At 36.6% G+C, this 24,638-nt stretch overlaps 1 protein-coding gene across 6 annotated transcripts in view; it reads left to right on the top strand.

Annotated features, from left to right (window-relative positions):
* The window catches only part of WNK3 (WNK lysine deficient protein kinase 3), a 157,428-nt gene that overhangs the window by 49,804 nt on the left and 82,986 nt on the right, over window positions 1-24,638 (top strand). For all 6 annotated transcript variants that reach the window (XM_032330111.1, XM_032330110.1, XM_032330114.1 and 3 more), the window contains 6 exons: window positions 270-427; window positions 3,375-3,463; window positions 7,275-7,494; window positions 11,965-12,259; window positions 13,236-13,417; window positions 13,513-13,662. In XM_032330111.1, coding sequence (XP_032186002.1) covers window positions 270-427; window positions 3,375-3,463; window positions 7,275-7,494; window positions 11,965-12,259; window positions 13,236-13,417; window positions 13,513-13,662 — 1,094 coding nt within the window. The remainder of the gene's footprint in view (window positions 1-269; window positions 428-3,374; window positions 3,464-7,274; window positions 7,495-11,964; window positions 12,260-13,235; window positions 13,418-13,512; window positions 13,663-24,638) is intronic.

Genomic DNA, 24,638 nt, shown 5'->3' with positions numbered 1-24,638 from the left:
CATTTTAAAAATTAACAAAAAAAGAAAAAAAACAGATTTTAGTAATCATTACCTAATCTTGAGTGTTACAGATTGTACTCCATGAGTATAGAAAGTTAAGGAAATTCCTGAAGTACTTTATATAGGTATAGCAAGTATTCTGCAAATATTTAGAAATTTGGTTTAGGGAGCAGAAATTAACTCTGGTAATCCTTATGGCAGAGGGAATGTGATATTGGTGGATACATTTTTCTTTTTAATAAAGATGTGGATATGGTGTTATTTTGTAGGGACTCCTGAGTTTATGGCCCCAGAGATGTATGAAGAGCACTACGATGAATCTGTAGATGTCTATGCTTTTGGAATGTGTATGCTGGAAATGGCTACTTCAGAGTACCCTTATTCTGAGTGCCAGAATGCAGCTCAAATATACCGTAAAGTAACTAGTGTAGGTATAACTTTATTCTTTTTACTTCCTAGATTGTCACATTTCATGTTGAAGTTGGTAAAATTATTTTAAAACTAATTTTGGTTTAGTGCTATATAACAGTGCTAAATTTAAAATAATTTTAATGTAACAAGCTTTAGATTTATGTTATATACCTATACTTTATTGGGGTCACATAAAATGCTCTGTATTAGTAAATTGGGTAAATTTACAGACATATTATCTATAACCACTTGTTTGTAAATCACTTTTACATTTATTAGGTGGATATTATTTTTTCAAAGCTGAATAATGAAGATTGACTAAACGGTTTTGAAGGTTTCTGGTTCTAAAAGCCTCATTATAAAAGGGTGTTCAAAATATTATTCAATAGCTATAGTATTTGATTCCCTGTTAGGGGTATTTTGTTGCATTACAAATTTCAAGGAATGTAAAGATGAATAAGAAGTGTTTGCTACCCACAAAGAGCTTGCATTTTTAGTATGGATAAATTCACAAACAGGTACAAACATCAGAGGATAGGAATAGAGTAAGGGATATAAGAGAGGTAGAAGTAAAGTCTTAGGATAGTTCAGAATAGGTCTGTTTCATAATCCAGTTGGGTGGCTCTAGAATAGGCCAAGAAAGAGACTGTCAAAGTGTTTAAAGTAACTGATATTAATAGGTACCCTTTTAAAATGCATGCTTATACTGCATACTTTCATATTTAAATCCTTACAAGATGGTACTATCTTCAGTTTATGAATGATAAGACTGAGAACCAGAGGTTGTGACTTGCCCAAGTTCAAACACTACTAATAATGGTGGATTTTGACCCTAAGTTGGTCTGACTCTAGAGATAATTGTATAGGGAGACTAGAAATAAGGCCACTATTCCAGAATGTGGGCCATTCTGTAGGGCAAATGACTTAGTTTCTCTAGCAAATCATTTTCATGAAAGCAAAAGGGGGAGGGACTGTTAAAGAATACAAGAGACTTAAAGTAGTGGTGAGCAGGTAAATGTTCAACAACCAATTCTCTGAAAAAGAAAAAACACTGATTTTTAGCATTTCCTGATTTCCTTGGTGTTAAATATTTCCACAGTGACTTTTAAGTTTAAGGTTTTTTTTAAGTTTAAGTCACCAGTGTGACCTCACTGAATGCAGGTTTGGAGACAGTATACACAGTGGAACTTAAATGATATTTCCACCATATGCTTAGAATAAACAACCTCAAGAGCATAAATAATAGTAAAATATAGTAAAATAATTAAGGACTGACTGATATTTTCAGTATTTATTACCTTGGTTATTGATATAATTTATTTAATTATAAGCTTATGTAATTTAAATTTTGTAAATGACTATGTTTAACAGTCAGCTTGCAAAATTCTTGAAAATGTAATAGTTGCCTCTTGTAAGCTTGGTATGAGCCATACATGTACTATGAGGACCTTGTTTGAATCCTGATTTGAACAAACCAAGTATAAAAAGCCATCATTTAGACTATTGGGAAATTTAAGTGTGGACTGTAACAAAGAGCTGAGAAAAAGAGGTAAGGCTAGAATGTCTTTTTAGTCTTGGTCTTTACATTGTACGGCAACAAATAGAAAAAACTGTGTACTCAATTTTTTAAGTTGCAGTTTCCCAATTATTTTCACCTAGGAGCAGTAATTACCCAGGACTGGGAAATAGGTTAAGAGATCAGTGGAAAGGCCAAAAAGGACTTTTTCTATAAGTAGAATGATGTAACTCCATATTTTGAATGGTGACTTTATTATCTTATTTTAAAGTCACAAAAATATTATATCATAATTCATGTTTCCATCTGTAAGAAAGCTTCTAGAATTTGAGATCCCACTTAACTCCTAATCTCACCAATTTATCTACTATGTGATACTGGGCATTTTGATTCTGTATCCTGTGAAGTAGTATGTCAGACCCAGAACTAGGCTTTAGATTGCCTCATTCCATGACAATTATTCTATGATATCTTTCTCCTTCTAGATTAATTTGGAGTTTTTTGTTAAATAACTGTAATGATTTTTTAAAAGGATTTATTTATTTTAGAGAGAGAGCGCGCGCCCATGAGTGGGAGGGTCAGAAAGAGGGAGGGAGAGAATCTCAAGCAGACTCCATGCTGAGTGCAGAACCCCACTCAGGACTTGATCCCAGGAGCCCGAGATCATAACTTGAGCCGAAACCATGAGTCAGATGCTCAACCAACTGTGCCACCCAGGCGCCCCTAATGATTATTGTTTTAAATCTAAAACTCATAATTTGAGGGTAATAGAATATAAATAAGCAGATTCAGGCAGCTAACAGCTACAGAAATATTTTTAATTGTCTGGACCTTACTAATTTGTTATTGAATTTCTAGAATCTGATAATTAGCTTTGAGTTTCTCTCTATATTTTAGTATTCCTTAATGATAAAAATAATATAGATTTCTCAGAAATACATACACACAGCACACACACACATACATATATATTGATTGATTATTGCTTCTCGCCATTCTGGAAGACTTGTTTATTACAGTTTGTTAATTGGTGTTATGCTTGCATGTATATTTTGGGATCAAATATTTATTCCCTACTTAATGTTGCAATAAGAGAATTATCCATGTTATTAAATACTCTGAGAACATTTTTATTTTTTGCATAACAGCATATATATTTATCACATAATTTGTATCTCTTGTTAGAAATTTAGATTGTTCACAGTTTTTCACTGTGAAATTTATTATAGACTATTAGAACTGTGACAATATCTTCAACAAATTGTTTAAGTTTACACCATATGTCTATATTTATCTCATTTAAAGTTTGAATATGGTTTAGTGTTAAAAATTATTATGTTAATAAGTGTCATATTGATTTGAGCTTTCAATTGCTTAATTTGTGACTAGAAACTATTTTTCAATCAATTGTTTAGTTTGTGACTAGAAACTGTTTTTCTTTTCTCAGGGCATAAAACCAGCCAGTTTCAATAAAGTCACTGATCCTGAAGTGAAAGAAATCATTGAAGGATGTATTCGCCAAAACAAATCAGAAAGGTGGGTACAAATGTAGTGAAATGATACAACAGATGGATACATTAAAAACTTCCCTTGGACTGGGTCATTTTCTGACCTTTGAATAATACCAGTTATTATTTTTGAATGGAACACAAACCATTCTGTCTGGGGTGAAGTATATCAGTGCATGTTGTTTGCCATTTTGGACTTTGATATCATGTGCCGAATTTTTCTTGAACTGGAATTTGGGTTTTGTTTGTGTTGTGACAAGTTTTCATCACCTTCACCCTTCAGTTTAATAGTCACTGGTAGTAGAGTGCTTCTGCATTGTCACCTTCAGGTAAGTACTTAGAAAAAAATGATAGCTTAAGAAAAAATTGACCATCAACTCCCCAAGTGTTTCATATTTGACCAATGTCCTTGTGTCATGATAATGGTAAAATATATAGGGCTATTTATGTCTAAGAATTAGTATTCTAAGTTTATTTATAACACAACTTGTGTTTTTCTTATGGATATATCCCTTTAGTTTTAGCTTTTATTTCCTGTTAATTTGAGCTTTGGACAGTTGTCAAGTTAAATCAGTAGGTTAGTCTTTTGATTTTTTTACCTCCTTATTGATTATGATTAATAAAGGTGATAGGTCCTTTACAGAAATTATTTTTACCCACATTTTATTGACTGTCCCTCATTTTTGTTAGTTTTCTAAGTTTAGTGTTGTATATCTGAGACTATATAAAGGCCACTGAGGTAAAGCCTGCTTCATTGTATCTTTATTACTGAACATTATTTTACCAACAGGCTATCTCTAGGTAGTTATATATTTTAATTATGGTAAAATATACATAACCTGAGATTGACCATTTTAATCATATGTTAAGTGTACAATTCAGTAGCATTAAGTACTTTCACATTGTTAAACAACCATCACTGCTATTTCCAGAACCTTTTCATTACCACAACAGAAACTCTGTACGCATTCTCTCTCCATTCCCTCTTCCCCTCAACCCCTGGTAACCTTTATTCTACTTTCTGTCTCTATGAATTTGTTTCCTCTGAGTACCTCATGTAAGTGGAATCAGTATAGTATTTGTCCTTTTGTGTCTGGTTTATCTCACTTAGCATAGGGTTTTCAAAGTTGATTTCCATGTTGTATCATAATTTCCTTCCTTTTTAAGGAAGAAACACATATACACACACAGCACATTTTGTATATCCATCCATTTGGATACTTGGGTTATTTTTACCTGTATGCTATATGGTGAATAATGCTGCATGAACATTGGTGAATAAGTATTTGCTTGAATCCCTGCTTTCAATTCTTTTCATTATATACCTAGGAATGGAATTGCTGGATCATATGGTAATACTATGTTTAATTCCTTGAAGAACCGCCAATTTTTTTCCACAGTGGCTGCACCATTTTGTATTCCTTCCAGCAACATATGAAGGTTCCAATTTGTCAATATCATCACCAACACTTGCTATTTTCCATTTTTTTGATAATAGCCATCCTGATGGCTATGAAGTGGTATCTCATTGTGGTTTTGATTTGCATTTCCCTAATGTCTAATGATGTTGAGTATCTTTTCATGTGGTTATATCTTCTTTGGAGAAATGTCTGGTCAACTCCTTTGCCCTTTTTAAAATTAGGTTGTTTATTTTTTGTTGTTGTTGTTACTGGTTTTGAGTTGTAAGAGTTTAGATGTGCTTGTTTTTAAGTGAATCTAAAAATGCAGTTGTCTCTTGAATAACATATTATACAATACTGTAAATGTATTTTCTCTTCCTTATGGTTTTCTTAATATTTTTTTACTTTAGCTTACTTTCCTGTAAAAATACAGTATATAATACATAATGTAATATGGTATATAACACATACAAAATTTGTGTTAATCAACTGTATATGTTATTGGCAAAGCTTCTGGTCAACAGTAGACTATTAGTAGTTGAGTTTTGGGGAAGTTAGGAGCTATACACAGATTTTCAGCTGAGATTGGCACCCCAATCCCCCCTCCAAACATGTTTGAGGGTCAGTTGTACTATGTGGAAGTACTCATTTTAGTTTGGATTCTGATTATTGCTTTTACAGCATTTTAATTGTGATCTATTACCAAAGAACGTTGGAATATTCAAAAGGATTCATTATATATTAGTGTATTAGAAAGAACACAGGCTTCTACATCAGACTAAGACTCAAATGTGGACTCACACTTAGCCAGTATGATCTTGAGCGAGTTACCTCTGTTCCTCAATGCAGGTATTTATTTTGATGATTAAAAAGATATTGCATATAAAATAACTAACAGAGTAGTAAGTATTTAATGGTGTCTTCTGCTATTACTGTAGTTATTCCATAGTAAAAATACATAGGCTACATTTTCATTGAAAGGTAGAGAGCTTGACTTGGTTGTATACTTGTTGTTCTTCAGATTTTACCTATTTATTTGAGAGAGAGAAAGAGTGTGTGAGAGGAGAGGGGAGGGGTAGAGGGAGAGGGAGAAGCAGGCTCCCCACTGAGCAGAGCACCAGACACAGGGCTGGATCTCAGGACCCTGAGACCATGACTTGAGCCAAAGGCAGACACTTAACTAAGACACGGAGGTGACCCTTGGTTGTGTCTTCTTAAACACGTCTCACCTTAGTCTTGAAACTAGTCTGAGGAATCTTATTCTTTTTATAACAGTCTCTTAATTATTTGTCCCTTGATCACTAAAAACATAATCAGGAGGGTTGAAAATCTTCAACTTACAGGATACCATGCTTCTCAGTATACTTTATCTGCTTTAAATAGTCGAAGAGAGATTTTCTATATAGACATTATGAAATACGTGAGTTTTAGCTCTCTCTGGCCTATGGTATAGATAGATTAGATATTATATATATGTTTTTAGAAATTGGCCCAAGCAAAGGACATTAACTGCCCCCAGCTTGTGAAAGAATCTTTTGAACCACTGTCTTTTTTTTTTTTCCCCTCTTCAGAGATGGTTAATCTCTAATATTAGGTAGAGGGGTATCCATTGTATGTATACTTTGGCCTGAAACACTAGGCTTAAATACTTGAAGAAAACCATGGGACTTTGCTGAACTAAATTAATTTCATTCATGGCATTCTCTAAAGAGTGAAGTTCACTGACTAGATTATTATTAATGGAGTCAATGACTTCTATTTATAACGTTTGCAAAAGAGTTTGTATTTCTGATTTCCTTTAGAGGTTATATATCCAGAAGAGTTTTTAGTTTCCTTTGCTGACAGTCTGTTGTTTGGGTTTTAGTTTTGTATTTTTTTAAAGATTTTATTTATTTATTTGACAGACAGAGACCACAAGTAGGCAGAGAGGCAGGCAGAGAGAGAAAGGGGGAAGCAGGCTGCCTGGCGAGCAGAGAGCCCGATGCAGGGCTCCATCCCAGGAACCTGGGATCATGACCCTAGCTGAAGGCAGAGACTTTAACCCACTGAGCCACCCAGGTGCCCCTGCTGTTTGAGTTTTAGTAACTTAAGTCAGTGGCTTGGGGAAACTAGTCACTCTACCTAACATACTGTAACACTTCTCCAGTTCTCTAGGCATACTTATAGGTATGTTAAAATTCAGAATCTAGCTATGCTGCTGGAAACAATCTTTAAGGTGACTTTAAGTGCATGTTGGTTAGGATTTCTTTGCATCTTTGGTAAATAATAAGTTGGATATAAGATTTCATTTTTTCATAATGATGCAGATTAATGGTCTAATTAATAGGAAATTTAAAATAAGATTGTTACTTTGATTTCATTGATGTGTGCTAATTAAGAGTTCTATATCTTGTTCATGATTGGAAAAATTGATAATGAGATATGTATTTTGTTTATTAGGTTGTCTGTCAGGGACCTACTAAACCACGCATTTTTTGCTGAGGATACAGGACTGAGGGTGGAATTAGCAGAGGAAGATGACTGCTCAAATTCATCCCTGGCCTTAAGACTCTGGGTTGAAGACCCTAAAAAATTGAAAGGCAAGCACAAAGACAATGAAGCAATTGAATTCAGTTTCAATTTAGAAACAGATACCTCTGAGGAAGTAGCGTATGAAATGGTAAGTGAATCCTACAGATATTCTCCACTCCCCCCACCACTGTTGCCCTTTATAATATCAGGGTTAGTTGATTCCTTTCTCCTTATTGCTTTCTTTCCTCGCTATTTTCTCCTTTTCTTTATTTAAATTCTTTTATTGTGAAATGCATCTCTGTAGCAGAGATGTACAGTATGTATGTATGTACGGTATAAAGAATAATAAAACACTACTTTGTTAAGAAATGGAACACACTCTCTGTCAAATAAATAAATAAAATCTTTAAAAAAAGAAATAGAACACAACCTGTACCTTAGAAGCCACTATATGAGGCACTTATATGCCTCTCCCAGTTGTATTCCCTTCCCTAGTCACCACAGGTAATATCTACCCTGACTTTTATGTTACTCATTTCTTTGCTTTTTGTTATAGTTTATCAGGTAATATGCTGTTTTGTTTTAAAAACCTGAGTGGCAAGCACATATCTAGCTGGTTATTGAAGTTACTATTAGGTGAAGATGTTTAGGAGCACATAAACTGAATGGAGTCTCTCAGTCATAGTCTGGCTTCAGCTTTGCTAAGTGTTTACAAGAGTCACTTCTGGGGAAGTCAGCAGGTGAGGTCATGAGTGAGTTCAGGGAAATACATGCATGGCTCACCAATCAATCACCAGTGGACCATTGTGTGGACCTTTAAAATTAGTTGTCTGGTAACAATATGGTTTGATGGGGAGTGGGCCCCTCTGACCTCTCTACTTCTAATCACCTCATGTTCCCCTCCTTACAGAGCAGATGACAGCAGATAACGTCTGTGGGTTTGAATGTGTGTCCCCACCTCTCCCAGGCTGCTACAGTGCTTGGAGGGAAGGTGTGTAGGTGCTTTGTAGCACATAGTCAAATTAGCCAAGTACAGAGCGTCTAAGCCAGGTTAGCCTGGGCATTCTGTCCTCAGGTTAAAAATAAGGATGGAACATTGACATTGGGGATCTTGGAGATGATAGCCTTTAACCTGTCTGTTTTTATAGTAATAGTGTTCTAATCTGGAATGATTGCCTTGAACATCTGGTGCACAGCTATTATCCTGATATTTCTCTTTACTATCTTTCTAGACTTCTCTTCCTCTCTTCTGTAGGGTTTCATGTTTCTTAAATCCCACGTCTTTCTCTTCCTTGGCTTATCCTCTTGTTTTAGTGACACACTTCCTCTGTCTGCTTCTTAAAGAAAGGGTATAAGAGGTAAATTCTTTAAGACTTGCATGCATGAAAATATTTTTATTCTATATTCATATTTAATTGATTCCTTGGCTGCCTAAAGCGTTTTAGGTTGCAGTTTAAAAAAAATTTAGACTCACTGTTATGCTTTTCTAGCTTTCAGTATTGGTATTGAGAAGTACAAAGTTCTATTTTCTGAATCTTTTGCATGTGATTTGCTCTCTGGAAGCTTGTAGTAGTTTCTGTTTCTTCTTTAGTATTCTAAAATTTCACAGTGATGTATCTTGATTTGGGTTTATTTTCGTCTACTGTGTTGGATTCTCAGCGGACCCTTCCGATCTGTCAATGCATATCCTTTAGTTTCTGGGGAATTTCTTGAAGTATTTTATTGATGATTTCTTCCCTATTGTTTTCTTTCTGGAACTGTTATCATTTGGATGTTGAACCTCTTGAACTAATTCTCTAGTGTTCTTAACCTTTCTGTTTCCCATTCTTTTGTCTTTTTATTCTTTTTTCTGGCAGATATTACTAACTTTACCTTCTAACCCTTCCACTGAATTTTTCATTTCTGCTATCATGTTTTTAATGTTAAGAGTTCCTTTTTATTTTTTTGAACTGTTCCTTCTTTAGAGTAAACATCTTGTTCTTTGTTTTGTGGAGGCAATATCATCACATCTCTTTGTAACATAAGTAAAGAGAGTGTTTTTGACATTTTTTTTCTTCCCATATAGTCTCTTTTCTCCAAATTGTTGTTTCACTTTTGATGGTTTTGTGTTTTGTGTTCTTGTTAGAGGCTTTTCTGATATTTCCGATTATTCTTGGCTAGTTGCTTATGATTAATAGATTTTAGGAGACTATATTTGTTTTCTGTTGCAGTGTAATAAATTACCACAAATTTAGTGGCTTAAAGCAACACCCATTTATTATCTCAGTTCTAGAGGGCAAAAGTCCTAGTGGACTTCACTGGATTCTCTACTTAGGATCTCACAGGCTGAAATCAAGGTGTCAGTGGCCTGGGCTCTTCTCTGGAGGCTTTTGGTGGGGAGTGTGAGGAGAGTGTGGGGGTCGGGGACTGCTTTTGAGTTGTTGGCAGAATTCAGTTCCTTATGGTTGTAGGACTGAGGCCCCTGTTTCCTCGGTGGCTATAAGCTTGTGGTCACTTTCTGCTCCTAGAGGCTGGTTTTCAGTCCTGTCATGTACCCCACTCCATCTTCAAATTCAGCAATACCATGTTGAATCCTTTAAGAGTTGCCAGCTGGTAAAAGACTCACCCAGATAATCTCCCTATTTTAAGGTCAACTCTTCACAGCAAAATAATGGGAATGATATCTCATTATATTCACAAGTTCAAGGATTAGGATGGGATACCTTTGAGGGGCCATAATTTTGCTGACCACAGGGTCTTACAGCCTATTGGGTGATGTGATTGCTTGTGTCAGACTTGTTAACTTTGACCCATAAGGTAGGGTATCTGGATGGGCCTTTAATTAAGGAATCTTTGACATCAATATTTATAGGTGTGGGGTGCCTAGGTGGCTCATTCGGTTAAGCCTTTGGCTCAGGTCATGATCCCAGGATTGTGAGATCAAACCCCACATTGGGCTGTCCACTCAGCAGCTAGTCTGCTTCTCCCTCTCCCTCTGTGATCTCTTGCTTTCACTCTCACTCAGATAAATAAGTAAAATCTTTATAAAAAATATTTGTAGGTCTGTCTTCTTAGATTGGTCAGATTCGCCAGAGAATCATCTTTCAATGTCCGTCCTGAAGGGTTAGGGTCTGGTTACTGGTACTTTGGTAGCCAAGTGAGGAAAAGGGCTAAGGGTTTCTGCATATGCCATTCAGCATGCATATGGTCATTTAATCTTGTTTTCTATGTAGTAGCCTTACCCTCAGTTGTGCCTGGTGTTCCATAATCCAGAGAGCCCCTCTTTTACCCTCTCCAGAGAACAAAACTCAAGGCTTCTTGAGTAGGGGAGAAGCACTCACCCAAAGGTATGGAATGGAGGGTGGGGCATAGGGATCTAAATATTTAACTGTTTTTCACAACCCTTTCACTTAGTCTTCCTTATTTTAGTCATCTCTTTTGACTTTATCCAGTTCTGGAAGTAACTGGTATTGCCAGTTCCTGTGCCTTAATGAGCATTTTTCAGTATAAGTCATAATGATTCTCAGCTTTCCCTAATTCACCTTTTTCAGGACTGCTAGGTCATTTATTACTTAATCTGTTTTCCACATTCTGCAATGTCCAAAATGTTGCTGCTATTGTCTTTCTCTTATTCTCCCTGTCCCTGTGGGTTTACAACTTAAAAATCCATTTAGTATGGGGTATTTTTTTTTTTTGGAGCTTCGGGAGGGAGTGAATTAAATATATGGATTCCATCTAACATTTTAATCATCTTTCGACTACCACGAAATTTCCCTGAGTCTGCAGACCCCCAAGACATGCTTTAAAAAACAGATTGTAGGACTGAGAATGATATGCCATGACACCTCCTCAAGTCATCTTCTCTGCTACTCAGCCCTGCTCTTCTCAGACAGCAAGCCCTTAACTTCTCTTCTCTCACTCTTCTAACGCCTGGTAAGATGTAGTACTTTGCTGTGAGCATATGTCCCTTTGCCTAGAGTGTGGATCTCTAAACTTCGTCCACACCTCCCTTAACAGCCAGCAAGTACCTTTTTTTGTTTTAATTAAAATCAGAGTTAACCTTTCTCTGTGACACTTTCTCTACTTTTTCTTTTAGGGCTTTTGCAGCTGCTCATTTCTACCTTATTTTAAGTTAAATTTGTACCGTCTTACCATCAGATTGTGTGCTCATACAGGACAAAGGACTGATGTAGTAACTTATATGTCTCTGGAGTCCAGTACTGGGCACATTGTAGGCACTTAACGTTGTTGAATAAGGAAACCTTTTTAATCTTTCACAAACCTAATGACAATCACAAGTGGTCTGTAATAAGACTGCATGTACTGAAACATCAAGTTATTTGTTTTCATTTAAAGTCAGAATTATTTTAACAATGCTTGGTAATGGTATTGTTTTTCTTATGCTGAATTTATGTATGTCTGATTAAGAAAGAACATAGATGTACATCCAAAATATCGAATCACCATGATGTACACCTGAAACTGTCAATTATATTAAATTGAAAAAAAAAGAACATATAAACAAGTTAACTGTTATTTAATAACATTTAGAATTTGGGGGCACAAAATAATTCTGCTAGTAAAAAGTTAAAATCGTAAATGTTAAAGATGTAGTTTGCTTATTATGTTTTGTTTGTAGGTCAAGTCAGGATTCTTCCACGAAAGTGATTCCAAAGCTGTTGCTAAGTCCATTAGAGACCGGGTCACCCTGATAAAGAAGACAAGGGAGAAGAAGCCAGCTGGCTGTTTGGAAGAACGCAGGGATTCCCAGTGCAAGTCTGCAGGGAATGTACTCCCTCAGCCCCAGAATACAGCTTTGCCCCCTGCTCCTGCTCCACACACTGGGGCTGAATGTGAAGAACCTGAAGTTGATCAACATGTTCGACAACAGCTTCTACAGAGAAAACCCCAGCAGCATTGCTCCTCTGTTGCAGGTAACAGTTAAAATTTATAAAAGCAAACAAATGTGTAATTGTATTCCTTTATGTCAAAATAGTACTTTTGTGTTTTTCAATGCATTTTCTTATCTATCATTTCATCAGTCCTTTTACAAAACCCCTGAAATAGACAAGCTGGCTAGTTTCCTGATTTTGAAATTAAGAAACTTGTGTTATGTGACCTGTCCATGGTGCTAATTGAATAAGGATTATAATCTTTTTACTTTTTTTAAAGGTCTGATGTAAATCCTTTAATAAAGAAAATTTGGAACTAAAGGGAGAATGTGTTGTTCTAGATTTTAAGATCCTTTGTATTTTAGACTCAAGTATAAAATTATCATAGTTCCTCTAATTTTTCTGCTATAATGCATTCTCTTCTCTAGAAGGACAGAGTATTTTCACAATAATAACTAATTGTTCTATAATGATAGTATTGTTTTCTAGCCAGGTTCTAGGAGAATGAGAATATGACACTTCGATTTGACTGAAATCCTAGTGGCAAGTATAGATTAGTTGGGTGGGGGAGAAGCAATCACCCAAAGGTGTGGTATAGAGGGTGGGACACAGGGATCTAAATATTTTGACTGCTTCTTACAACCCTTTCACTTAGCCTTCCTTTACTTTAGTCATCTCTTTTGAATTTACCCAGTTCTGGAAGTAACTGGTATTGCCAGTTCCTGTGCCTTAGGAGTATTTTTCAATATAAATGATAATGGCCAGCAAAAGGAGTTGATTTTTATGTGATTCTTTGTTTTTAGGTTTGCTTTACTAAGAAAATTTTAGTTGTACGACATTGTCGGCATGGAGAGTTTACATAATGGTTTTTGGTTAACTGTGTATTGTAAATATTTTATTTCAAGTTGTCTCAGATTGTCAGAGTAAAAAAAAAAAACAGAGAAAACACTTATTTTCTATGCCATTTGGACCTTGTGTTTCAGGTTTTTCCTTCTATTTCTTATTTTCTTTGTCGTAGGTGACAATTTGTCTGAGGCAGGAGTTGGATCTGCTGTACACTCAGATACTTCAAGTCAGCCCAGTGTAGCCTATTCGTCAGACCAGATGATGGTTTCCAACATCCCACAGGCTGAAATTAATGTTCCAGGGATGATTTTTCCATCCCAGCAGCTAGTAGGACATTACCAGCAGATTTCAGGGGTGAGGTGAACTCATATATTTTTAAATATATAATCTGTATATTTACTATAAATGAGAGAGTTTATCTTTAATGTATTTTTTTTCTTATTTAACAGTTGCAACAGCAGCCAAAGCTGACTCAGCCCCACATTTTGCCTTTGGTTCAAGGTCAGTCCACTGTTTTGCCTGTGCATGTACTTGGACCTCCGGTTGTCTCACAACCCCAGGTTTCCCCATTAACTGTCCAGAAAGTCTCACAGATAAAGGTAAGATATATTTTAGAAGCTCTGTATTGGGTTAAAAATTTTTCTGATAAAGCCTCTCTTTTGTAAATTCATTTTAGTTTATATAAAACTCACTGAAAGCCAAAAGTTGTTTATGCTTTCCTTCACTTAAGATATTCTTGAGGATGTGCCTAACACTGTGAAACTAGAATCTTGAGACACTGCTTATATAACTGGAAAAGAAAATGAGAACTCCACTGATAGAAAAACAAATTTATTTAGGACTCAGATCTCTTGCTTTTGGTGATAATGGTTTGTTCTTTGTATTAGACTTTTCTAGCCTGATGTGCATGTGGAGGGATTTCTTTCCTTTTCTCCCCCAGATTTTATTTATTAGAGAGAGAGAGAATGTGTGCACATGAGTGAGGGGTGGTGGGCAGGGCAGAGGGAGAGGGAGAAGCAGACTTCCCAGTGAGCAGTGATCCCAATGCAGAGCTCAATCCCAGGACCCTGAGATCATGACCTGAGCTGAAGGTAGATGCTTAAGTGATGGAGCCACCGAGGTGCCCCTGGAGGGATTGCTTCCATAGTTAATTAGAAATAATATTTTATAGACTTAAAATTTTTAGCACTTTCATCTAGATTTATGGAGGTTCCTCAAGATATTAACAATAGAGCTACCCTACAACCCAGCAATTACACTAGATATTTACCTCAAAGATACAGATGTAGTGAAAAGAAGGGGCACCTGCACCCCAAATTTTATAGCAGCAGTGTCTGCAAACTTTGGAAGGAGCCAAGGTCCCCTTCCACAGATGAATGGATAAAGAAGATGTAGTCCATATATACAATGGAATATTACTCAGCCATCAGAAAGGGTGAATACCCAACTTATGCTAAGTGGAGTAAGTCAAGCAGAAAAAGAGAATTATCATTTGGTTTCACTTATATGTGGAACATAGGAAATAGCATGGAGGACCATAGGGAAAGGGAGGGAAAACTGAAGGGGGAGAAATCAAAGAGGGAGACAAACCATGACAGACTATGGACTCTGGGAAACAAACAGGGTTGCTGGAGAGGAGGGGGATCGGGGGAGGGGGTAGCTGGGTAATGGGTATCGAGGAGGGCACATGTTGTGATAAGCGCTGGGTGTTATAAGCAACAAATGAATCATTGAACACTAGATCAAAAACTAATGATGTACTATGCAGTGGCTAACTGAACATAATAAAAAATTACTAAAAACATTTTAGCTTTTTAAAAAAATTCTTGGCTTTTTGAGAAATTTAAATTCCAGTTTAGTTAACATACAGTGTTGTAGTGGTTTCAGGTATCGTGAAAGTGTAGTGATTCAACAATTCTATGCGTTATTCAGTGCTCATCATGTTAAGTGTACTCTTAATCCCAATCAACTATTTCACCTACCCCCCCCACCCTGCTTCTGGTAACCATCAGTTTGTTCTCTATAGTTTAGAGTTTGTTTTTTTTTTGCCTTGTCTCTTTTTTTCTTTGTTTTGTTTCTCAAATTCCACATCTGAGTGAAATCATATGGTATATGTCTTTCTCTGACTGACTTATTTTACTTAGTGTTATATGCCCTAGATCCCTCCATGTTGTTGCAAATGGCAAGATTTCATTCTTTTTTATGGCTGAATAATATTCCATTATATATGTGTACACACACACTATATATATATGTATATACACACACACACACTCACACACACCACATTTTATCCATTCATCTATCAGTGGACACTTTGGTTACTTCTATAATTTGGCTGTTGTAATTAGTGTTGCTATATACATCAGGGTGCATATATTTTTTTGAATTAGTGTTTTTATATTCTTTGGGGGAAGTACCCAGTAATGGAAGTGGCTGCACCAGTTGGCATCCCCACCAGTGGATTCCCAAGAGGGTTCATTTTTCTCCATGTCCTCACCAATACTTGTTTCTTGTGATTTTGGTTTTAGCCATTCTGACAGGTGTTAGGTGATATCTCATTGTAGTTTTGATTTGTATTTCCTGAGGATCAGTGATGTTGAGCATCTTTTCATGTGTCTGTTGGCCATCTGTATGTCTTCTTTGCAGAAATGTCTGTTCATGTCTTCTGTGCATTTTTAAATAAGATTATTTGTAAGTTTTGGTGTTAGATTATATAAATTATATATTTTGGATACTGACTCTTTATTGGATCTTGGCTTTTTTTGATTCATGTTTATTTCTATAAGAGAAATAAATGTTTCTGTCTTTTTGACTCTCAAAGTCAGCATTATTCATTTCTGACAAGGAGTAAACAGTTATGAGCGTTCATATATTAAGACTATATTGTGGTTCCCAAGGTTATAAGGTCTGGACGCATGGTTCAGCTTTTCTTTGCCATCACTGCATTTTCTTTTCTCAGTCTCACCCTCCCCTGCAAGTGCCTTATTTCTTTGGGAATGAGATGGTCTGAACATTCTCTGTATATGATTCAGTTAGCAGCTGGCACGTCTGTTTCTTTTTAAGAGATTGGTATATAGTAAGTGACAGCTTATCAACAATTTTTAATGATTGCCATTTCTGTGGATATAAGATAAAATAAAATATGGTTCTTACCTTCAAGGAGTTCACAGTCTTACAGGGGGAAGCGTACATGTAACTTGACAAATGTCAGATACATTTAAAATCTGCTGGGGTAATTTAACCTGATAGAGTTGACAGTAGCCTGATATTTGGCTTTTGTTTGTAGGTAACATGGTACATATTCATAATTGAACTCTTGTTGTGGTTTTATTTGTGTAAGATTTTAATAGAAAGTGTATTGAATGGATGCTTAATTTAACTTAGGTTCAACCATATAAGTATGCAGATATGTATATTTTAAAATGTATTTCCAATCTTTTTAAAGTTTTAAAAATTATTCTGAGTGTTAACCGTATGTGGGGGCCTATGATTTAGTTTGTATTAATGTCAGTCATATTATCAGTCCAAAAACTGACATATGATAAGTTCTAGTAATGTTTTAATGCTTATTGAATAAATAATCATTATTTTAAAAAAATTACTCTGTTATTTACCTATCTAAAAATAAAGCCTATGAAGTTATAAAATAGACTGTGAAAATCACCTGTTATTTCTCCAGCTAGAGACAACTTTTGTTTACATTTGTGGGTAGAGCCTCTAGGTTTGTCTTTTTTTCCCCTATGTATACAAAATATGTAATTTTGTTTATATAGACATCTGTATATCACATACATGCTATTTTTTAGACTTTTTCACCACATATGGAAGCCATATAAGAAAGCACTTTGACCATTGGTGTCTTTTTATGAATGTGGTAGTTCAAGTTCTTGGAATTATTGCAGCCAACCTCTATTTATTCAGCCAACTCTGCTCTCCTCTTTAGAGAACTTCTGTGTTCATTTTAGGTATGATACTGAAATCCTTTTGAGCTTTTTCTTGGAACTTCGAGTGTCTGGTGTGTGATAATGTTAGATTCAGTTACTCTGAATCTCTGCCAGGGTTTGAATGAGTTATGTGGCAAGTGCAGTAAATGAGAAGCCATGAGCAGTGTATTACTGGGATTGATCTCAATCCCTTAATGTATTCAACTAGCATTTACTCATGGTATCAAGGATTTCTGTAGTATTAAAACTATACCCAGCACCTTTTTGATAACTTGCTGAAATTTTTAGAACATAGCATTATTTTATCTGTCATTCTGTCTGGGACAGGCCCACTAAAATGGGCATGGTATATACATTTGTAATTTGAATTTTCCTTGCACCAGAGCCAACTTCAACTGACCTTTGGAGCAAATGACCAAACTTCAGCCTAATCTATGACTTTACACTTGTCAGTTAGAGTTCCACAACCAGTCTTTCTGCAGTTTCTCCTCAGACATTGCCTATTTCACAAATGACCTCCAGGCATGTAACTGTTGGTCTTCAACTTGAGCCTGGGCCTAGAAATGGAAAGCAGGCATTAACCAAATCACCAGATGCTAATCAGACTTTTAGTTTCTTACTGGTTAATTGTCTTCAAGCTTTGTCAGACAGTCATTCTGCCCAGTATATGAGTAGTGCACAGAATGTTGCTGGTACAGCTCAGGTCCCTTCTGATTCCACTGAGGGGCCATTCCGGGGCCAATCAGCCTTCACAAAAGATACATTCAGTACCCCACCCATATCCAGTAGTACATCAGGAATCTGTGGCTCTAGGTTCTTTAGCACCACAAAGCCAGACTGTGCATTTGAAGAAACCTTGTTTCCAAGCCTCTATGCAGCAGCAGCCATTAATGTTACAACCTGAGATTATGGCATCACTACAAAAAATTTTTCACCAGGATTGTATTCTGCGAGTGTCTGAAGCTCATGCAAGTGAGCAGCAGCTGAAGGATGGCATTGAAAGTGTGATTCAGTCTCTGGAATAGCCATCTTATTCTGTTCAACACGCTTATCCAGGACTACCTGCAGAACTGCCATCCTTCTCACTGAAGGCTCCTGGGCAGCTGCCATTGTCGCCAGAAACAAGCTTCTTACCTATCACAACTAACCTACCCAATCCAGACTCTAGCACAGCCTGTTTATTCACTGCCAGCCCCAGAGTATCATCTTATAGTGTGCAACCACCAGGATCATAGTCAACCCATTCTATGCTGACTTCTTACCCAGTCCCACCTGTGTGTACCGACCTCTTATTTGGCCCCAGGCCAAGGGCAGCCTGCTTTTCAGTACAAACTCAGGTTTCATTACCTTTTCTAGACCAGACAGCATATAAGATCCAAGGAACTTACTCTGTAATTTATAGAACAGTTTGCTTACCAGGTACTGCCTATTGAACATGCCCATTATTCAGCACAAACTGTTTACACCATCCAGACAACTCAACAGGTAACCTTCATAACCCAGTAAGTATATGCAGTAAACCTTCCTGATAGCAAGAACATATGTATTAGAAATTCTGCAGATCAGAAGTTACACTTAGTACTCCCTTATGTAGCACAGACTTCTGACCAACAAACCTATTTAACACAACCCTAAGGTAGTAATTCTTCAAAGTTGGAGCAAAAGCCATTTTTAACATCACTCTTAGATATACAGACACATTCTATGGAGCCTTTGTTTAATGTCCAGCACTCAGAAGCTCCATCACAAGCAGATGTCCATTTTAGACACCAGCAACTAGAAGGCCAGTCAATTAGCATTACATCTCAGAGGGCACAGAAGGACAGCTTCAACACCCTGCACAGATGTCCTTCATTCAGTAGGCTTCCTCACAGACCCAGATCCAGCCCCCACATTTTTCTACACAGTTTTTGCAATCACATTTAACACCAGGCCAGGTTTCTCATTCAGATTTCATTTAGCATCAGCAGATGACTCATTCATGTTACAGACAAGTACAGAAAAGCCATCAGTTGTCTATTTAGGAAGGTCCCCTAAATCAATAGCAGTCTTTGGGTAGCCACCATGCTGCCTTCCAGCAGCGGTTACCAGGCACCAGGTATGTCAAAGGCCGTTATAAACATGGTACAGATTATACCTCCTTTGCAAGAACCATTGTAACCAGTGACAATGGGACAACAATATGTAATACAGCCTTTAGAGCAGCCTCAAGTGCTTCAAACATTAGATAGCAGTCAGACTTTTCCCCTGAAGAAAACCCTAGGTCAGGACCAGCCAATGTGCATTCAGCAGCAGTCTGTCCAGCCACAGTGGCAGCCATCTTCTGACTCAACTCTTGTTTTGGGGTCAGCAGAAACAATGACAACAGCAGACCCTCTGTCAAAGCTCTGGAATAACTCTTTCAAATCAGCTGTCATCTTCTGTTAATCTGTTAATACGTAATATTCTGGTACAGGCTTCCACTGTCTTTCAGAGCATTTCTATGTAACAGACACAACAGCATTTGCAAACCCAAGAAATTCTGAAGGTAAACCCTCCTGAGGGAAAATTATAGACGATTGTGATTTTTCTGTAACGTTCAAGGGTCAAGGACATGAACTAGGTAGAAATGACATCGGATAGGGACTCATAGTCCTTGTTCCTGGGTCTTCCCCTTATTCAGTGTGTGGCCTTGACTCAAATCTCTTTGGAGTTTTCTCATCTGTAAAGTTGGAGGGGTTAAGCCAGATGATGGCTTGATAACAAAAAAATATTTGAGCACCTACTTGGTATATATCAGTGAATAAAACACAAAAGTCCCTTCTGTCATTGACTTTTGTTTCTTAATGAGGGGAGACTGTCAATAACCTTAATAGAAAGTAAATTTATAGTATGTTCCCAGGAAGTTGGGGGAAATATGGAACAGGGTAAGGAGAAAAGTGGATTATAATTTTATTTTTTTTATTTTTATTTTTTTTTAAAGATTTTATTTATTTATTTGACAGAGAGAGATCACAGTAGACAGAGAGGCAGGCAGAGAGAGAGAGAGGGAAGCAGGCTCCCTGCTGAGCAGAGAGCTCGATGTGGGACTCGATCCCAGGACCCTGAGATCATGACCTGAGCCGAAGGCAGTGGCTTAATCCACTGAGCCACCCAGGCGCCCTGGATTATAATTTTAAATAAGGTGGTAATCAGGGTAGGCCTCACTGAAAAGGTGACATTCAAGCAAATATTTGAAGAAGGTGAAGCAGCCCACAGTGCACATGTTGGGTAGAAGGAATAACCAGTGCAAAGGCCCCAAAGAAGGAGAGTGTCTGGTATGTTTGAAGAACAGCAAGGAGGCCAGTGTAGCTGTTGGTTGTAAAATGTTAGGAACCTGTGATTGTCTTATTCTACATTAATAATAAAGCATTTGCCCTTATGAGGTGCTAATAACAAACACTATTAAGTGATTCCTAGGTGCCAAATACTGTCTTGATGGTTTTATATGTACTATCCTCTTAACTGTATGAATTGTAGCTACCATTACCCCTCTTTTACGGGAAAGGAAACTAAGGTTCAGACAGGTTACAGAAGGGTCAGGATTTGAACCCAGACTACCTGGCTGCAGAGGCTGTGCCCTCAATCATTACACTATCCAGCCTCTGTGTAAGATAGCATCTTTCCTGCCAGAATTGGAGAAAAAGGGCATGATGACTTCATTGAGATTTAGTTAACTCAGATTTATTGAATTAATTATAGGAAGGAATTGACAATCCAGTTTATTCCCCCCCCTCTTTTTTTTAAAAAAGATTTTATTTATTTAACAGATCACAAGTAGGCAGAGAGGCAGGGAAGCAGGCTCCCCACGGAGTGGAGAGCCCGACACGGGACTCGATCCCAGGACCTTGGGATCATGACCTGAGTAGAAGGCAGAGGCATTAACCCACTGAGCCACCCTGGCATCCCTTCCCCTCTCTTTTATTCTGCTGTAGATAACTCTAAAGACTCTGAATTGATTGAGTTTGGCTAATAAAATGTTTTGAGTCCTTAGATAAAAGGTATGCTGTACAGTAAGAGTTCTAGTGGTGGCATATTACTTCCAAAAGCTATTTTCTCAAGTACTGTATGTTTTGTAAAATTCTCTCTCTCTTTTTTTTTTAAAGATTTTATTTATTTATTTGACAGAGAGAGATCACAAGTAGACAGAGAGGCAGGCAGAGAGAGGGGAAGGGAAGCAGGCCCCCTGCTGAGCAGAGAACCCTATGCGGGACTCAATCCCAGGACCTTGAGATCATGACCTGAGCGGAAGGCAGCGGCTTAACCCACTGAGCCACCCAGGCGCGCGTAGAATTCTCTTTTCATCAAGGGTGTAAATTATAATGAATTCCAGTGTGTGCAAGCTGACTTCTAACAGGGATGATCAAGGATTAATAAAGATCTTTGCAGTTGAAGTTTTTTCAGACAAGGCATGCTATTCTGGGATTTATTTCTTTAGAATAAATTTCTTCATAAAATATTTTGGGTTGGAATATTCATTTCTGTGGTCATGTGCTATATACTTTCCTTACCTAATTAAAAAATTTTCCCCCAAAATTTATTAAGAAAAATGTCAGAGATACAGAAAAATTGAAAAATTATAAACACCCATATACCTACCAACTAGAATCTGTAATTAACTCCTGCTGTATTTGCTCAGTCACATATCATCCCTTTATTCATTTATCAATCCATCTCATTTTTCTGGTGCATCTCAAAATTAAAGTTGTTGACATCAGTATATTTCATAAATACTTCAGCATTCATATCATTGACTAGAACTCAGTATTTTTTTGTTTAAATTTATATGCAGTAAAATGCATAGATTATAGTTAGTGAGAATTGACAGTAAGTGTTTGCTTACACTTGTAAACAAACCAGTATCAAAATATAGACCAGATGTTGACAAACATTTTCTGTGAAGGTCTAGGTAGTAATTATTTTAGGCTTTGGGGCTATATGGTTTTTGTTGCAGCCACTTAATTTTGCTATTACATGAAAATGGCCATAGGCATTATGGAAAAAAATGGACATGGCTGTGTTCCAATACAACTTTATTCACAAAGCTGGTGGTGTACCAGCTTTGGTCTGCGGGCTGTAGCTTACCTACTCAATAAGGAATACTGCCATTACTACAGAAAGTTCCCTGTGCTCTTCCCCAGTCAGTAGCTCCCATATTCCACCAGAGTCAACTACTGTTGAGTTTTTTTACCTTAATTAGTTTATCCTGTTCTAGACCTTCACATAATTGGAATCATACAGTGTATACTCTTGTATAAGACTTCTTTCACTCAGTATGTTTTTGAGATTGATCCATGTTGTATCAGTAATTTTTTTTTACTGCAGAACACTATTGTATGAATATTCCAAATTTGTTTATCCATTTTACTCTTCATGAATACCTGAGTGGTTTCTAGTTTTGGTTTATTAGGAATGAAACTGCTATGAATATTCTTGTATAAGTCTTTTTGTTAACATACGTTTTTATTTCTCCTGGGTAATACCTAGGAATAGAATTGTTTGGCCTTGGGATAGGTATTTGTTTACTTTTTAAGAAATTGCCAGTTTTCCAAATTGGTTGCACTCATTTACCCTAACACCAGCAATATATGAGAGTGCCACACCCTCAACAACACTAATTTTAGCTATTCTGGTGGGTGTGTAGTGGTTTCTTGTCGTTTTAATATGCATTTCCCTGATGACTGTGTTGTTGGGCACCTTTTCATGTATTTATTGGTCTTTGTGTATTTTTCTTTGTGAAGTGTCTGTTTAAGGCATTCGCCCATTTTGTTTTGCCTCTTACAGTTTGCCTTCTCATTTTTGACTTGTTAGGAGTTATGATATATGCTGGGTAATACTAGTCCTTGAGCAAATACTTGTTGACTATTTCCTCCAATCTGTGGATTGCCCATTTATTTTTGTAATGACTTCATTTGGTGAAACAAAGTCTTTAATCTTGATGAAGTCTGATCCACCAAAATTTTCAGTTGTGGTTATTGTTCCTGTGGCCTCAGAAACCTTTGCTTACACGAAGTTAAAAAAATACTCTCCTCTTTTATGGTTTTAGGTTTTATGTTCAGGTCTATGGTCTATCTTAAATTAATTTTATGAGTGATGTGAAGTAGGAGGTCAAAGTTCTTTTTTTACCCCCATATGAATATCCATTATTTAAGCTTCATTTGTTGAAAAGATTTCCTTTTACCATTGAATTTATAATGTATCTTGAAGTTAAGTAGTACAAGTCTTGCTTCTTTGTTTTGCTTTTTCAAGATTTCTTTGGATATTCTAGGTCCTTTGCATTTCCAGGCCTTGACCTCTAGTACAATATTAAATAGCAAAGAAGATACTAGACATTTTTGCCTTGTTCCTGTTATAAGGGAGAAAGTGCTCAATATTTCACCATTAAGTATGCTGTTAGCTGTAGGTTTTTCTAGATGGCCTTTAACAGATGAAGGAGTTCCCTTTATTCACAGTTCACTAACAATACTTTATCTGGAGTGGATGTTGAATTTTGTCAAATGCTTTTTCTGTGCCCGGGGATATGATGACATATGACTAATGACTAAATTTACATATACCATTTTATTCTTTTTTTTGCTTTGCCCCTCTGTTTTTTTTTTTTTTTTTTAATGCCTCATGGGCAGCCTTCTTTGGGTAAAAAAATTTTTTTTAGAATCCAGTTTTAATTTTTCTGTTGTCTTTTTCGCTAAGTATTCTTTCTGTGTTTTAAGAGTTTCTATCAATTTTATTTATCCAGGCATTTTTTAATTCAGATATAATTCATACACCATAAAATTTATCCTTTTAAAGTGTACAATTCAGTGATTTTGAGTATATTCATAAGATTGTGCAACCATCACCACTAATTCCACCCTAAAAAGGAAACTCCCTATCTATTAGCAGTCATTCTTTATTCTCTACCTCACCTTCCCCTGCCATTCACTTAGCTACTTAGCTATTCTAGTCATTTCACATAAATAGAATCATACAATGTATGTCCTTGTGTGTTTGCCTTTTTTCACTTACGATAATGTTTTCAGGGTTTGTCCATGGGGTAGCATGCATCAGTACTTCATTCAAAATTCTAACCAAATAATATTCCATTGTATAGATATATTTTTTATGCATTTATCAGTTGATAAACATTTGGGTTGTTTTCACTTTTTTGTTGTAGTGAATAGTGCTGCTATGAACACTTTTATATAAGTTATTGTATGAACGTTCATTTCTCTAGTTAGATACCAGAGATCCTGGGCCACATGGAAACTCCACATTTAACTTTTTGAGAAACTGCCAAGTTTTCCAAAGCAGCTGTATGGTTTTACATTCCTACCAGCAAGTTATAAGGATTTCAATTTCTGCACATCCTTACCAAAACTTACTCCTTGTCTTTTTGATTGTAGCATCCTAATGGGTGTGAAGTGGTATTTCATTGTGGTTTCATTGCATTTCCCTAGAGGCTAATGATGTTGAGAATCGTTTCCTATGTTTGTAGACCCTTTGCGCATCTTCCTTTTTCTTCTTAGAAGTATCTATTTGGGGGTGCCTGGGTGGCTCAGTGAATTAAAGCCTCTGCCTTCAGCTCAGGTCATGATCCCAGGGTCCTGGGATCGAGCCCCACGTCGGGCTCT

The sequence above is a fragment of the Mustela erminea genome, chromosome X (assembly GCF_009829155.1).
Source record: "Mustela erminea isolate mMusErm1 chromosome X, mMusErm1.Pri, whole genome shotgun sequence".
NCBI lineage: Eukaryota > Metazoa > Chordata > Mammalia > Carnivora > Mustelidae > Mustela > Mustela erminea.
The sequence above is the reverse complement of the archived record's forward strand: the minus strand, read 5'-3'. Positions and strand labels throughout refer to the sequence as shown.